At 34.6% G+C, this 17152-nt stretch overlaps 1 protein-coding gene across 1 annotated transcript in view; it reads left to right on the top strand.

The window, feature by feature from the left end:
- Cad86C (Cadherin 86C) overlaps positions 1-15671 on the top strand; it is a 70510-nt gene extending 54839 nt beyond the window's left edge. Inside the window, exons 3-14 of the mRNA XM_013324948.1 lie at positions 2903-3102; positions 3463-3707; positions 3887-3970; positions 5037-5162; positions 5674-5938; positions 10012-10204; positions 10296-10539; positions 10690-11627; positions 11818-11953; positions 12040-12170; positions 12487-12813; positions 13027-15671. Coding sequence (XP_013180402.1) covers positions 2904-3102; positions 3463-3707; positions 3887-3970; positions 5037-5162; positions 5674-5938; positions 10012-10204; positions 10296-10539; positions 10690-11627; positions 11818-11953; positions 12040-12170; positions 12487-12813; positions 13027-15475 — 5337 coding nt within the window. The 5' untranslated portion in view covers position 2903 and the 3' untranslated portion in view covers positions 15476-15671. The remainder of the gene's footprint in view (positions 1-2902; positions 3103-3462; positions 3708-3886; positions 3971-5036; positions 5163-5673; positions 5939-10011; positions 10205-10295; positions 10540-10689; positions 11628-11817; positions 11954-12039; positions 12171-12486; positions 12814-13026) is intronic.
- Positions 15672-17152: the final 1481 nt, after the last annotated feature.

Genomic DNA, 17152 nt, shown 5'->3' with positions numbered 1-17152 from the left:
GAAGCTCTCCAACTGGCCATAATTGCGGGTCTGTCTGTCTGGAAGAGCTTTAATGGCACATACACAAAGATAATTACCATATTCCTAGATTTCATTGAATTTATAACATCAATTATTTAATTGAATTGCCCGTAGAATTATTTTCATCGCTTTATTATAATCTGTCAATTTAATTATCTTTAGTAATTATAATCTGTTTACAATTAGTTTAATAAGTCATATTTTAATTTAATTCGTATTGTCTATATTTAATTATTATAAATTCGGAGTTAAAATGTCTTATTAAATAACTCGTCTGCATTTCATTTAGTCTGTGGTACAGTAAAAATAGCGACACGTCCATCAAAATTATAATATTAGAGTACGTGAATATTTTCTTACTTGAACAGATATGTATGGTGTACAATTTTCGCATGTGAATTTACTACAAACGATTTACTTCCAATAACATGTCTATGTGTTGTCGATGTCTAGACACAACGTTGTAGTCACGCAACAAGATTTAAAGTCCCAAGGGGTCCGTGCTATTCAAATATTTCACCTTGGTCCGCCGGGCGGAAACTCATGGCCGCTGTGCTTGTAATAAATCAGACCCAACTCGTTCCACAGTCTATATTCGTCATCAACGCAACAAGAAACCTATCTCGCATAAACTCAAGATTTTCAACTGACAGTCAATAAATGGTTAGATGGTGATCCTGATTAATTGGTTGTGAAAGGCGTAGACACGGCGTGCAGATACATATCAGATGTGGACTCTAACGAATGAAGGAAGTTGAATTTATTTTCGATAGCTTTATATCAAGTATTCTGACGTAACGTGCTAAGTCTCGTTTCTTCTACTTGGTAACGTCTTCGCTATCTACACATTGTATCTGAATTTATTTTCTTTTATGAAATCGAGGCAAATATCTAAATGTGCTTATCGACTTTTTGATTTCACAAGCGCAAAATATTGACCATTTCAGATTAAGTAGAGAATGGTTTGGCTATGTGGCTACTACAGCTACTAAGAAAGAATCCAATACATTTACACAATTTAACAGAGGTAGAGCCCGCTTTAACATTATCGCTCGAATTGGACCGGCTCGCCCGGTGAAATACCACGACCACACAGAAGACAGGCTTGAAGTGGAAGCAATACCGCGTTTCGTCTGATGAGTGTGCGTCCCGGAGGCCTAATTAAGTCCTCTTTCACTTACCACCCTTTTTCTTATAAGGAAAGGATGTGAAGTGGAAGTGGATTTTTCGGATTAGAGGATGCATGGGAAGGGAAAATATTTTCTTTCTGTGCATCCTCTCCTCCGTCGATTTAAGGTAGGCAACGCGTATGCAATTGCGTATGTCTATGGGCAACGGTCGCTTCGCTATTTCAGCGATTCCAGGTGGCCGCTCGCTCGTTTTCCACCATATGATAAAAAAAAAATACGAAAAATGTTTCTCAAAAAGTATCTATTACCTATTACTGTTAGGAATTAGGAGCATTCTTCATCTAATTGGTCGTATTCAATACAATAGTAAACTTGAAGATAAATTACATTATACATTCATCCAATTGATTAGTTTCGGAGTTGGACAGTTTATCTTGTACCCTCAGTTGAACACGCGTCGTGTTTGCGAGGCACTGAACTTGTTCAGTGTCGATGTTACTCACACAACAGCGAACTGATAACGACACCAACGTAAAACAACTGAGTAAAAAGATTTATGCCTATAGATAATATAGCCAAAAACCTTGCAGCGTTCGAGGTTTAGACTTATTATTGCAAAACTAAAACTTTAAACACTGTATAATTAAACAAGTGGTCGTGTGGTTTTTTAACTATTTATTGAATAGTTACTTAAGTAATGAAAATAAGAAAAATAGCCCGCGTTCTCGTAGCACACTTATATCCAATGAATGTCCAATGCACCATTGTTGCCAGCACAGGAAAAAAGTTTATAATAATTTGAATGTTGCCAATACAAAAAGAAATTAATAAAAATGAAACAAAAACAATAAATAGTTTATGTGAATTAATTGAACAAACACACTCCTAAGTAATTCTTAAAAAAAATTCTAATAAGGAATCCAACTTGCTAATCTATGTTGTCTAAAAGTAACTTACCATGGAGTTTTATTGTTTTTCGAAGTTATTGAAGCGCAATTTGTCAATATTTGTTTGCATAACTTTGATGGTAGCAACGTCCATTACAAAATGGTGATCCATTCCATCATAACCGTAAAATCAGTAAAGATAACCCGAATAACCGGTGTACCGACACGAAAATGAAATTTTAAACGAGTTACCTGCAAAGTTATAGAGTTAACTTCCTGATCAGGGCACAGAAGCTGTATGATTTCATAACATAATTTTCCCTTTCGCAACCCAGACGTACTGAGTTATCCTGAGATACAAACAATTTCAAATTGAATATGCCGCGTCTGATATAAGCGAAGTTTTGATTTCATATCTGAATTATTGACGGAGTTTGTTTTAAAGTGGGTCGGAGTAACGATCTGGTATAAACTTCGCTCTCTTCGAATATTAATTCAATGTAGAAATGTGCTTGATACTTTTGTTATAACTGGAAACGTGAGATTAAGTGATTTGAGTCAATTGATACATGATAAATTAAAAGAAAAATGTAACCTAATGCCAAAAAAAGATACATTATAACGTAACTAAAAGAATCGTCTTTAATAATCTTGCAATAAAAAGACAGTAATATTTAAATATAATTATCTGAATGATAAGAAGACACATTGTTTCTCCTGAAACCATCTGGAGCCTTCACTGAAAGAGTGCCATTCGGTTTCAATTCTTCCCAGTTCCGTAAACGAAATCACTTGTACAAAATGTCTTACAGACAGTTTGGAGATTTTTTAATAACTTTTAAGTTTTTTTTTGTTTGTTATCAGGATGACGTTCAAGTGTGGCTGGCTGTTGTGGCTGGTGCTGGCGTGGGCGGCAGGAGCGCGAGGCGGCGAGCCGGTGTTCGACCCGAGCACGTTGATGCGGCTCGTGCTGGTGCCCGCGGACGCGGCCACCGGCTCCGTTATCTATCGCATCCGCGCCTCCGATCCCGACTTCGATTACCCGCTGCACTTCGAACTTATTGGTAAGCTGCAATCTCGATTGATTTTATTTGATACCTTTAAGTAGAACTTCCTTACCTCTGTCACCTTACAATCAGAAACTGAGTTGATTGTCCCATCCCAATAGAGTAACAATGGACAGTTCGGCCAATTTTATCGTATGTCAAGTGACAGAATCCTTTCTAAATATGGGCATAGCATAGTCAGGGGTGCTAAATAGCTGCCTCGCCTTGTATATTGGCGTCATTCTGGAACCTTTCGGTCTTCGTAATCTAATACACATTAATGCTTAACATGTTTCAAATAGTTATTCTTTACGGTGACAGATTTCATTAGAGAAGTATGTAGTACTAAGCATGTATTTAATGTTAATTTTCCAACAGGACAGATGGGCCGTCTGGACGTGGGCATAGAGACGTTGCCTTGCACGCGCTACAACTCGGTGTGTCAGGCGAACGTAATCCTTCTGCGGAGGCTTGAGCCGGGCCGCTACGTGGATTTCCGCTTATCAGTCCGCAACACCAGGGGGCGCAGTTCTCGGATCGCGTGCTCCATCACGGGCACTAATGCCACGACACCTAGGGATACTATTTTTCCCCATCAACCGAGCATTATATTAGTGCCTGAGGCAAGTACAGTCACAAACACAAGTTTGTGTCTACACTTATTAAGTTACAATATGAACAATGCTTTTATTTTCTTGACCAAGTTTTTATAAAAAAAAAATCTACAACGTTCTAATGATGTGAACACAATACAATAATAAATTAAACAAAAAACGAAGGTTCTAATTGAATTTTTTCGCAGGATGCCAAACGAGGAACGGACTTAGACATCGTTATTGCGAGGAAAAATCCTGTATCGCCAAAGCCTTTGGAGTTGGAACTTTGGGTGAGCTGCGTTCATTTAAATGTTGCTCTGAGAGCTTGATAGCGGTTGATGATTAGGTTTCCTAATGATGTTGCCTGTTTTACTGGTTCCGTGTACGACACGCATTTTGCCGTAACCGCATAATGAAGTTTCGCTCGTGCGCTAATAGGGCTCATTTTCACCATGATATCTCGTTGACGCGTTTCTCCGCCTCCATTCCATCCAATTCCATGTTTTTGAAACACGTAAGTGAGAATCCATTAACGAAAAGCAACTGTGTTATGATAGTATATCACGAATGTCGACATTTTAATTAATTTCTCACTTCGAATGTTTAAACAAATGAAACACAACGTGATATATATATCTTTTAATTTTAAATTTACAATACGCATTCTCGTCCAATAACTTATGGAACAAAAAGCTTTTGTTCAGTTTTGATTTAAATCCATTGCTTTTTAAATAAAAGAAGAAAAGAAATTTGCAATTTGAGAATCACTATAAATTGTGTATTGATATTCGAAATCAGAATTTCTGAATACATAAAATATTGCAATCGTAGAAATAAACCCGACATAATTGTTATAATTTACATCTAGCATTCAAGTTTGTTAATAAATTTCAAAAGGGCAGTAAAGCAAGGCGATGGGTTGGGCTGGCGACTGGTTTGTAACTCCCGGTCATGTTGCACAATTACCGAGCTTTGGAGGACTCGAGCCATGTAAAATCTCACATATCGCGTGAAGAATGTCTTGGCAACCGTGACTTAATATCGTTTTAACACCTCATATATATTATGCATGATTTACCATCTTAATACGAGAAAATTTCATATCATTATTTACATTTATCTCAATTAAAAGTAATCTAAATGTAATATATTTACAGTCTGTATATTTTTTGGCCTTCGAATCTAATGCAATTGTTCAAACTTTCGTCAGACATTATCATAGCTAATATATAAATGGTAAAAACAGTCGGTGACGTCACCGGTCATATATACGAGAGTGTTCTAGCCGTTTATATATTTATGTAGTACATAATATTAACTTTTTAGTATTTTCAATTGACTCTTTTTTTTCTCTAGGGATCTCCCTTATTTGCAATCCGGCAGAGGCGGGTATCAACAGAGAATACCGAAGGCACAATTTTCCTCGTTGGCCCACTGGACTTTGAAGCTCAGTCTATGTACCACTTAACACTGTTAGCGGTGGTAAGTAAAACAATTAATTCAATTAGCACGGCCTCTTTGAATATTACGAACGCAATCTTTAAGTTCGATTTACACTGTTGTTATTCATTGCCTTACTTGAAGCACAGCTGAGCGCGCTGGCCTTAGAAAGGGTAGTTGCCCGTTATTATTTACATTGCCATTATACCAACAAGTTGACCAGCTTGATAACAATGCGGATTAGCAATTATATAAAGCCGGTCTATATTTAGTTGGGCTCTTAGAAATTTACACTTACTAATTTAAACACTGTCGGAACCCTTTGCTATAAATACTATAAAGATTTTAGCTAAAATTATGTTTTATTGTCTTAATTTCAGATTTTTTGTAACAAAAAACATATCATCATTACACATCTTAGTACGAAACCTTTTAAAGGCGATATTTTATTAAATAGTATTACTATTAAGTCAAGGTGATTCAACCTCGCAAAGCGGTGCTGTTCCGTTCTAACGACTATTACTAAGTGACGCGTTCATTTGAAAAATTCCAGGACCCATATGCAGAAGTTGATAAGGACACAAGAAACATAGCGGGATTGGAAGTGGTGGTGGTCGTCCAAGACGTGCAGGATATGCCACCAGTGTTTACATCAGCGCCACCTATAACACATCTTCCCAGACAAGTAGCACCTGGAGATATGATAGTCAAAGTGCGTGCTGAGGACGGCGACAAAGGTGCACCAAGACAGATTCGGTACGGACTTGTGTCGGAGGGGAATCCATTCACACCGTTCTTCAACATCAATGAAACGACAGGTTAGTTATACAATTGTAATAAATAGGTTTTCTTAATTTTCAGCTTTATAAGCTAAACTAAAAAAAAATCTTTAAACAACATTATAACTTACTTATATAAAAACTGCTAAAGCACTCACGTATATTCGTCCGGTGGCGGCACCGACTAGTTTCGAGCCCAGCGGGCACTTCATCGGGGTGAGTGGTACTGGTACTGATTTGCATCGAAGATTCAACATCGTATGAACTGTTAGGAAGAAAATCCGAAAATGTGCCATTGTATTGACGCAACACTAGCCTTACTAAAATGTCGACGTTTTTGTCCCCTCTCTATTCATTCCGACACTGGACTTAGTAACGAAAGCACGTCATTCGCCCAAAGAATTCTAATTAATAATGTCTAAAAGTACGAAGCGCGCGCAACGCAATCCTGGCGACGCAAACGTGCAATATTAGTTTTGACGATTTACGTCGCCTTATGTGCGAAGGGCCTACCTCAAAGTCGCTAAGTTAAGTTGAAAGAAAACTCTATTATAGTAAAATTCACTAATTTTTATTAGTGAAGTTTGTAGGGACTAATTGGAGAGGATTAATTCAGTAGCCATCTTAAATCTTAGGAGTAGAAGACTTGATATAATCTGTCTTTAACTATCGATATCATTTAGACTAACTTTAACTAAAAAAAAAGACTAAAATATGCCGTATAAAAGGTCGTTTCTAAGAATTATAAATGAGCAAACATTTGTTTACCTACAGTAGGAAATTACGAGCTTACTCCCTTACTGTAAGCGAGGATTTTTCCTGGAAACTTATACATTCAGATGTTGGAAAGCAATAGCTTTTAACGATCTTATTTTTTATAACATTGACAATATTGTTTAGTCTATTAGAGTTTTTACGTCACATAAATTTCATAATTTGGCGTAAAAGAAATTCTTATATCTAAATCGTAAATTTAAAAAGAAAAATTACCGTTACTTTTGTATTATTTTAATTTACAAGATTAACATAATCGCAAATATAACTTGTACTAATTCTAGAACTTTGATCTGGAGATGGTATGGCGCTTATTACCTAAAGACTTAACTAATTTCGTAATAAGATATGCGGTTTGCTAACTACATAAATCCCTTAAACCAACTATACATCCGGTATTCCGATTATGATAAACGGTATTCGATATCCTAATCACTAATTTGTAATTGGAAAGCAGATTCCTAGACACTTACGTATACGGAATACTTCAGCTTACAAGTAATTTAGATTAGGTAAATTATTTTATATGTAACTCAACGGAAATATTCGACATATTGAAGTCATAAAGCTAATTTGCATACTAATTGCAGATTCTATAATTATTTTGTCTACGAGTATGTTAGACTACTAGCTGTCGCCCGCGACTCCATCCGCGCGGATTAAAAAAAGCATATGTCATCTGCCAGACTATGTACTACGTCATTACTAAATTTCAGCGAGATTCATGCTGCCTTTTTGAAGAAGTAAGGTTTATGGAAAGCAGATTATTGTTTTGATAATTAGAAATTAACAAATGAAAATTGTACTCGTGTAATAAAACCACGCGTATCACTGATTAAATTAATTACAAAAATTATACCCTTTTTATATCATTATGGACTTTTGCTTAGTAGGCCAGTGAAGTGAAATTTTTTATTTGATAACATCGTTAGACTGACGCTTAACTTCCGTAGTGTATCCTACTTCCTTATCGCTGACCCAAACCCGGCTTGTGTTTTAAAGCAAACTTGCGTGACCCATTTCAATTCCTTTGCAGCTTACAATTAATATCAGTCATTTGCACCTAAATTTAAGTCCATTAAAACTTGCTACTACTTCTTACGCCTTAGTAAAACGTACGATGAAATTATTAGAACAAAGGATCATCAACCAGAGGGGTTAGGCAAAATGCATTCGCTCCAAAGCTTCCATAACGAAATTCAAAAATGTATAGTACTGACAACAACATTCGATAAGTCACGTGATTGACGCGAGTTAGTTTCATACATATTTGAAGTTAGTTCGAATCACTTCGAAGCGAATGCACTTTGTCTAACTCAGCTGATCTTTTCCCTATTAATATAGTAATTTCCATACATTACTATCAGCTGTTATATTCAGATATGACAATTCACTTCTATACGTATTACTCTTTTATATAATTCATCCATACTAAGATCTTTCTCTACCTTTGTAGTCATACTTATAGATAAGTAGTGACCATCATCTTTACGCATAATATGTCCATACCACACTAACGTTATACTTCTCAATTTCTCAATCTTAAAAGGACAAGGACAAAAGATATGAACACAATATGAATTTATATTTTTGTTAAATAATCTTGACTCACTCACAACCTTGTATTTCATTGGTATAATAGTTCATCAGGCCAACCCACTGTCGTTTGAACATCTATTGTTTGTAAAGCTGGCCCACCCGCCTTCATAATAAAGTTACTTCCTTTAAGTAACGGCCTTTTACATGGTACCAGTAGCTCACAATACCTAGACTTTATCAGCTTGTTAACAACGCTCCGTAATGTAAAACTAGGATCCAAGCACCGTATAAAGTTACCTTTAAGGCTATAATTTAATTAATGTCTAATTTAATAAATTAATGAGATTTATCTTTCCTTTTTATTAGCTATCTTGTATAAAAGGGTGCTAATTTTGGAAATTTTAAATAAGAAAAATATATTTAGTTTTTAGCACAAAATTTGTCACTGCAAATTTCTTTCGTTTTTAAAACATTAGCAACAAGAATATTAACATTGTTAGCGTCAAGTTCTCTCAACTGAAATAAATTACTTGAAGAGCCTTTAATAAACTCGCAAGTAATTAAACATTAAGGAGTAGCCTCAGTCCTTGTCAGCGAACGAAAGGCCCCTCCGCTATTCATCTTAAAAGAGCACCAATTTTGTATGCTAATTTACAGACACACTTTTTTCTCTTTCTGTCACGTACACTGAAAAATTATGTACTATTTAATTTTCGTACAAAATCAATTTTAAAAAAATCATATTTTGCTTATCGTGTACATTATAAGGAAATTACATTTATCAACAGGTACAACAGTTAAGTACCTTTTTATGCGTGCAATGTGAAACGGAAAATATAAGGAACAACTAAAATATTCAAATTAACATAACGTACTATAACTGTAAACTTAGCTTGGAAACTAAAGTATCCATTTTTTATAAACATTGATTACACAAAGCTTAAACCTCTTAAAAGTGCTTTAAATGCAAATTATATCAAAGTTAATTACTGCATAGCTATACAAATTACGATATGATTTACATAATTTTCCTTTGAGCATTGTTTTTTTTATTTAGGAAGAATGACGCGAAATTTATTCTTGGACGGGTATAGTATATTACGATAAGAGGACACTACATACATATTGGATTATTGTCTAAATTAGTTTGTCCTACAAAATTTCATTTAGTTACCACACTCCATTCAATATTAAACAATAAGATCTTAATTCTAAGAAGTTCGAGTAGCAAAAGTTAGTTGTTATTTATTTAGGGTTCAATTTATCCCTTGTCACAGTCAGAACACGTCAGAAGGAAGTCTGTTCTTTTGGACACCATGATTGACATCCGACCACAATATCTGCCAGTCTCAAATAAATGGAACTAGACAGCCCTGACAAATAAGTATTCTTCTATTTAGATATTCTTTGTGTTTGTATATACTGCTCAAGTTGATATAAATAGTATGAAGGGAGCAAATGAAATAAAATTGATACGAGTAATATTTTTATAATATTATAACACAACAGCGCCATCTATAAATCTTAAGAAAAATATTATATGCCATCTAGTGAGTGGATACAAATTCAATAATCCAACGGTTAATTTAGGAGTAGAGATGATTTACATTGCTGTACACGGTTATAGGTGGCGCTTAAATCGCACCTCTTATTTTGTATTAACTACTTTAGAAATAACAAATTGAACATACTATAGTAATCCCACGTCATGAAAAATTCCATTTATACTGTTGTCCTATTGATAACCACTTAACAGGTGGATTGATATAAAATATGGCCTAATCGTTTTACGTTTTTAGGTGAGGTAACATTAGAGCGTCCAGTGGAAGAAATCGCAGCAATATCCCACGCCGGCACGCCGATACTGCTCACAGTGGTCGCGGAAGAGGTGCGGCTGTCACGAGAAGAGCCCGAGGCAATGTCTTCCACAGTACAACTTGCCTTCATTCTCCCCGAACGCGAGAACTCACCACCGTACTTTGAGAATGAATTGTAAGCATATTTGACCTTTTCGAATAGTTTTTTTTTTAAATAATAAACGGTTTCTATGTGATTACTAAATCAAAATCATCAATCATTTCAGCTACGTTACTTATTTGGACGAGAATGCACCTCAAGGCACGGCGTTAACATTCAACGATCCATACATACCGCAAGTCAATGACAATGACGCGGGCAAGAACGGTGTGTTCTCGCTGTCTTTGGTTGGTAATAACGGAACATTCGAGATAGCACCAACAGTCGCTGAGAGACATGCACAGTTCATCATCAAAGTGCGAGACAATACTATGCTCGATTTTGAGGCTCGGAAATCAGTCATTTTTCAGGTATATGTGCAATTTAAATATGTCCGTTACCTAAACACATAACATAAAAATAAAAAATTAGACTTCTTTCGTTTTACAGTATAGGTTCTTGTATAAAATTAATTGTTTAAACTTCAATGTTTTCTTATCTTTATTTGTCTATATTTCTAGATTTTAGCACAAGAGCTTGGACCAGCAACAAATCTATCTGCGACAGCAAATGTTACAGTTTATCTTAACGATGTAAATGACAATCCACCTGTTTTTCTGGCGCTATCCTACGATGTGGAACTTCCAGAAAATTTAACAGCCGGTACCAGGGTTGTGCAAGTTGCAGCAGATGATGTAGATACCGGAATATTTGGAAAAATACAGTATACTGCCATATTAGGATATTTAAATACATCTCTACATTTAGATCCTGTTACAGGATTAATTACTGTGGCAACGGATAACCACGGATTCGACCGTGAGGCTATGCCAGATTTGCATTTTTTAGTAGAGGCTAGAGATAATGAAGGAGTAGGATTAAGAGTAACAGTGCCATTAGTTATTAAGTTATTAGATGTAAATGATAACCCACCAGAGTTTGAGAGGTCATTGTATGAATTTGTATTATCGCCTAGTTTAAATAATTTTACATCATCAGCATTTGTAAAGGCAGTTGACAAAGATGCTGAACCACCAAATAATGTTGTAAGATATGAAATAATAGAAGGCAATAGTGAAAGAAAATTTGCTATTAATGAAGAGACTGGTGAATTATATCTATTAGAAGCTTTGAAAAGAACAAAAAAACAAAATACAGAAAGAAAAAAACGACAAGTAGTAGACGAAGAAGAAAGCGAGGTATTTGTACTAACAATAAGGGCTTACGACCTCGGGGTGCCAAGACTATTCTCCTCGACAACAGTAAAAATATATCCACCTGAAAGTAAAACTAGAACAATGTCATTTATAGTTCCAGGATTAAATCCTGATAGACAAAAGTTGGAAGAAGTTCTTAGTACTCTATCAGGTGGCAAAATAACTATAATTGACATAAAACCTTACAAGGGGAATGATAATGGTGCTACAAATCTAAATACGCTAGCATCTAGTCAAGAAAAGTAAGTTCTTTCTTATTGTTTATTGTAAAACAAGTTTTTGCCAATAATAACCGGAGTCTGAAATGTTACTTTGTATTACGCTTAACCCTTCACAAGCAGTCCGAATCAAGTAAATACTAATTTCTGGTAGTACAACATCTCGCTTATTACATTTTTATTGACCCTATTAAATTTATTTTATCTTTGTTAGGAGTGAAGTCATTGCTGTGGTGCGAATGTCAGGGAATACGGCTATCAACGTGGCTAAGCTTCAGGACCAACTGGCTAAAAATATGACACTTTATAGTACTGGTTTTGAAAAGACATCGACTTCCGATAGTGACTCGGTAAAAGGCGCTACTTGTTTTTTTTTTTAAATTGTAACTACAAATGCGACTTTTTCTTAATACTATTATAATATTTTCATTTACAGGGAGTCTACAAAGCTGAAAGCCGATTACTTTTCTGGTTATTAATACTGTTGGCAATATTGGTAGCCTTGGTACTACTTCTACTTATTTGTTGCTGTATATGCGAAGGATGTCCACTCTATATGCCTCCTAGGTAAACACCTTAACTAATTAAGCTTATTATTTATTTATTAAGAAAAACTAGAATATTTATTATACTTTTACAAATACATTTAACATTAATATGGTTTAAAATAATTTTACAATTAATGGTGAATGTCGACTTTCTAAAATTAGTTTAACTACACCATTTAAACGATATAACTATTTATTGTTTTTTTTTTTACTTCTCTCCCATGCATGTACACTAAACAATACGCAAGTCTATTTTTCGCACAAACATTTGACATCTAATAAACTAATTCATAACAGAACCTCTAGGTACATAGATATCCATTAATAAATTCTAGGAAAAGAGTGATACGTGTCAACTCCACAGAGGACGACGTGCATTTAGTGGTGCGCGACAAAGAAGTTGGGAGGGAAAACAAGTCGACGCAAAATATAGAAAGTAAGCCAGTACAAGCGACAGATTGGAGGAGGCGCGAAGCATGGAGTGCAGAACAGGCTGATATCAGGACAAAACCAACACAATGGAAATTCAATAAAAGAAGTTACCGTTCAAAAGAAGCTATAAAACCTGCCTCTACCCCTGGCGATATAAGGCACGAGTTCGTACAAACTGCTGAAGATAACGATTATAAATATGACGATACAAGGCAATCTTTCCGAGCAAGGTAAGAGTCAAATTAATTGCATTTTTACTATAATACTCATAAGAAGACATATTGTTGAAGCTAAAATTTTCCAAATACAGCTTTTCACTCAGAAAATATTAACCAAAAGCTAAATGCCACTCCTTCGTGATCTCTACCGACCTACTTTTTTCTACATAAAACAAGTTCCTTTCTGTAAACGATGTCATTAAATTTAAACCTTCTTTGTTTCAGGGATGGTCCAAATATCATATACACGAAAGAAATGCAGTTACAACAGTCCTTTTCTAATAAACACAAAGAATATATTGATGATTTAGAAAATGGCTATGATCGCATTGCAACACTTCATTATCAGCGGAAAGACCATGATAATGACTCAATACGGAGGCATGAAATAGATCGCGGTTCCGACGTTGATGTCTTTCTTAAATCTGAAATTGACAAAACAGGCGATGAAAATAAATCAAAACACGATAAAAAAAATCAAGCTCCTGGCTCGCACGGTAGGGATCAATATTTTATTAAAGAGGGCAACACTGAAATATTAAGACTAGTCACACGTGGTAAGAATGAAGACGAACATTATGTTAATCTTCCAGCTCAAAGGCCTGTTACTTTGCTTCCAAAAACACAATATGTTGTAGTTGATAATGGTAAAGAACTATTAATGGAAAGATTTATAAGAGAACAAGGCGAAGAAGCTAAACATATGAGAGACAATATGAACAAAATTGTTACTGATTTGGATAATTATTCTCATGAAAGACACAACCAAATCGGAAATGAACACAACCAACTGCATGATTACACAAATTTCCATCCAGATGTCCCAGGTACTGTACCTTTAAAAACGGATTACCTACAGTCTGCTTTATTAGAGATGCAAAACAAATCTTCAATTCACCAAGAGTTATTAGAATCATCGCTTAGAAAACAAAATGAATTACTACACCAAATACTGTTAGAGCGAGAAAGATTGCTACAAAGCCATGAAACTGCTTCGCAAGTAGAAAATAAACTAGAAACACAAAGCTTACCTGGACATTCGGTTATCGCTACTCAGACAGAATGTCACATTGGAACTCAAACAGAACCTCAACTTCTTACCCCCATCAGACGTAAAGCAAGAAGTGATAATGATTCGTATAGTGAGGATGATTCTCAAACTGTAATAGAGGATGAAAATAAACAAGTGTTATGGTTGAAGAGAAAAAAACCGAAAAAGAAAATTAAATACAAAGATCCGCGTCGTAGTATGAGAGTTTACGAAATAAAAAGAAAAATAAAAACACCTATTATCGAGGAAAGTGAAGTTTCTCCTTCATTAGAAAGTGAAAAACATTTAAAGATAAGTAAAAGTAACGAAAGAGAAGAACATGTCAAACAGTATGGCGACAAAACGAAAAGCACCATCACAACATCAAAGAATGAAACAATAAGCTCGACAAAAGTAAAACTTACAGAAGGTGATAAAAGGATAAAAATAAGAAAAGATATTTTAATGGAAATTTCCGATTCTTTAGATGAAAAAATTGATTCGGATCAGTATGATAGAAACTTATATTTAAAAAGACAAGCTTTAAAAACGTCGCAACAAAAAAAATCTGCGCCTTCAGCCCCAGGCTTTGATCAAGAAAGTAGTCTGGATTCTCAAAGTCATATAAGTTCAGCAACTAAAGAAAATCGAAACTTTAAGTTTTCTGGTCATAGTTCGTCTACTGAAGGCATTGAAAATTTAGAAGACTCTGCATCCAAAGTTGAGGGGAACCGTGAAGAGTCCTCTTTTGATAACAGTAACATCCCAACAACTACTAAAAATATTGAACATGTAACGGAAACTAATAAAACTACTGAGGGTGCAAAAGCTCCACAAAAAAGTTTACCCAGGTATATGCAATGGTATGGAAAGAAAGCCGCATCTAAATCACAAGTAGTGGAAAAATCTATCCCAGACAAACCTAAAAGACCATCGAAAACTAAAAGTGATCAAGATAAACTCGTAGAAAAAGAAAAACCGAGTCGCTACGGTAAAATTGGGAGTAAAACTAATCTAAATGACGCTTTGGAAGCAAAAAAAAACTCCAATGTAAAAGAAAGTGAATTTATACATCCTCGAATACTAAAAGAGGGAAGAGTAACTCCTGTTCCGGAAGGACCACTTCCTGATGTTCACCCGTTACTTCAACATTCCGAGCATAGGTTTGAACATCAATACGAGAACCAAAATCCACTTTGCTACATACAACCGACGCACATTCCAAAGTACTTAGGGACACAACCAAATCTCCCAACACTTCCTCGAAGGCCATCGTTAGAACAACAACCTATCTACGTTAATCAAGATGATATTAAAAGTGCAGATAAAAGCCAAGAAATATCTGAAAGCGCTCTAACACATAGTATTTCTATATCGGCTAAGTATGACACTGATAAAAAGGCAACAACCGAAGTTCACGTTTCAAAGATAAATATTGGTGGCGATGACTTATCGGATCCAAATCAAAGGAATAAGCCGAAAATTGAAGATAATGATTCTGGAATAGCTATGAATACCTTATTTCAACAAACTGGGAATATCAAGAGGCTACCGATAACTGAAAAGAAAAGTGTTTTCACAATAGCTTACGACGACGTACAAACTAAACAGTTACGACCAGACAGCAGTTCAACGTCATATTAAATTGATACAATAAAAAATCCAGTGCCTTATATGGTTTTGTAAAGTGCCTTCTACCAAAAGAACAAGAACAATTCGTCCAGTACATATTAATTTTATTTAAATTATAAATTTGTAAATAAGTAATCTTAAGAATTAAATGAAAGTTATTTTGATACAGAATTACATCAACTGCCTTTATTTCTTGACTGGTATTATTAGAAAATAAATTAAAATTGTAAATATAATCTTTATTTAAATATAATTATAATGTTATTGTAAATAATAAATTTTCACCCAATATTAACGTACTGTTTCAGTGCATGAGTCTATATTTGTTATAAAATATAAATTTATATCAAATTATTACCGTGTTTTATTTTTTACGCAAGAAAATACTTTCAAGTACACACCTGTACTCTCTGTTGTCTCTGGTATTTTTTAATATAGTGAATTATGACAAAATTGTTGTTACACGAGTGTTACGACAGTGGAAACTCATACTTAGGAAACCTGTAAATAAACCTTGGACACTAAACGCCCGAAACAGGGGGCGCAATTTTTCAAAATTATTTACCTATCTATTTTTAATTATCTGATCATATGTTCTTTAAATAAAATTCTAACAAAATAGGATAAAAAAGAATAAAAATTAAGCAACACATGCAAAATTTGCGTGTGTTGGTTGTGTGTCATCATGGCTCGAGAGTGACGAATAGAACGCCACCGTTACGTCAGACATTTTTGGCTGACTAATACTAGGATCTCAGAAATACCAAGTAGATTGTGTTAAGACGTTATGCTACTATTAAACACGAGATGGCAGTTGTACACCGGTGATTAGTTTTTTGTTATTCATCTTCTTGACAACAGATGGCGCAACCAAGATCAAAGTCTCACAATAAAATTTATTACGTCTTACAAAATTTGAATACTTTAGATGTTGAAAGTTTAAACTAAAATCTAACAACTTATAAATGTATAAATAAATTAATAAAAATGTTTACAATATTTCTAAAAATTTATTAATGCTACCAAAACTAACCAATAGAGCCACCTTTATAAATTTACCCAGGAAACGCAAATTTCGTAATCTTCGCATAGAAAATTACATTACAAATGTTTCTAATTTTGATTTGTTTTATGATAGACTAAATTAAAAATAATATTAAGTAGTCAATTCCATATTTAAAAAGGTTTTCCAGTTTCCTTTTGACTAATGTTGTTTGATTTACCAATATAAAATGTTCTGGTATAGGATAGGTTAAGGAAAATTTAATTTTTAATATATATATATATATTCCTTGAAATCCATTTTATATTTACTTGATATACTTATGTTAATGTAAAAGTTTAAATAATGATCGAGAATATTGTTTGATCGCTGGCAGCCACTCAATCATTCGCATGAGCTGCGTTTTCATTCATCTCATTTGCACAGACAACTCGCGCGGAAAATTATTTCTTTTCATTTTCTCATTTTTCACGTCTTACTTAAAGTTTTACCCAATGACTAGGGAGTGGGGAGTTTACAATGCGTACCTCTGTTTGTTTTTCTTTTCTTGCGTTTAAGAAGAAATAAAACGTTCAGACTCAGTTTAAGACGGAGAGTTATGATTTAAAACTGTAACTGTGTTCGTCTGTTTACTTCGTAAGAATATTTCATTGGTTTAATTTAATTGCACCATAATTAAAATTTGA

This window comes from Papilio xuthus, unplaced genomic scaffold (genome assembly GCF_000836235.2).
Source record: "Papilio xuthus unplaced genomic scaffold, Pxut_1.1 DF828952.1, whole genome shotgun sequence".
Taxonomy (NCBI): domain Eukaryota; kingdom Metazoa; phylum Arthropoda; class Insecta; order Lepidoptera; family Papilionidae; genus Papilio; species Papilio xuthus.
Note: the sequence above shows the minus strand (reverse complement) of the source record. Positions and strands in the feature narration are given on the sequence as shown.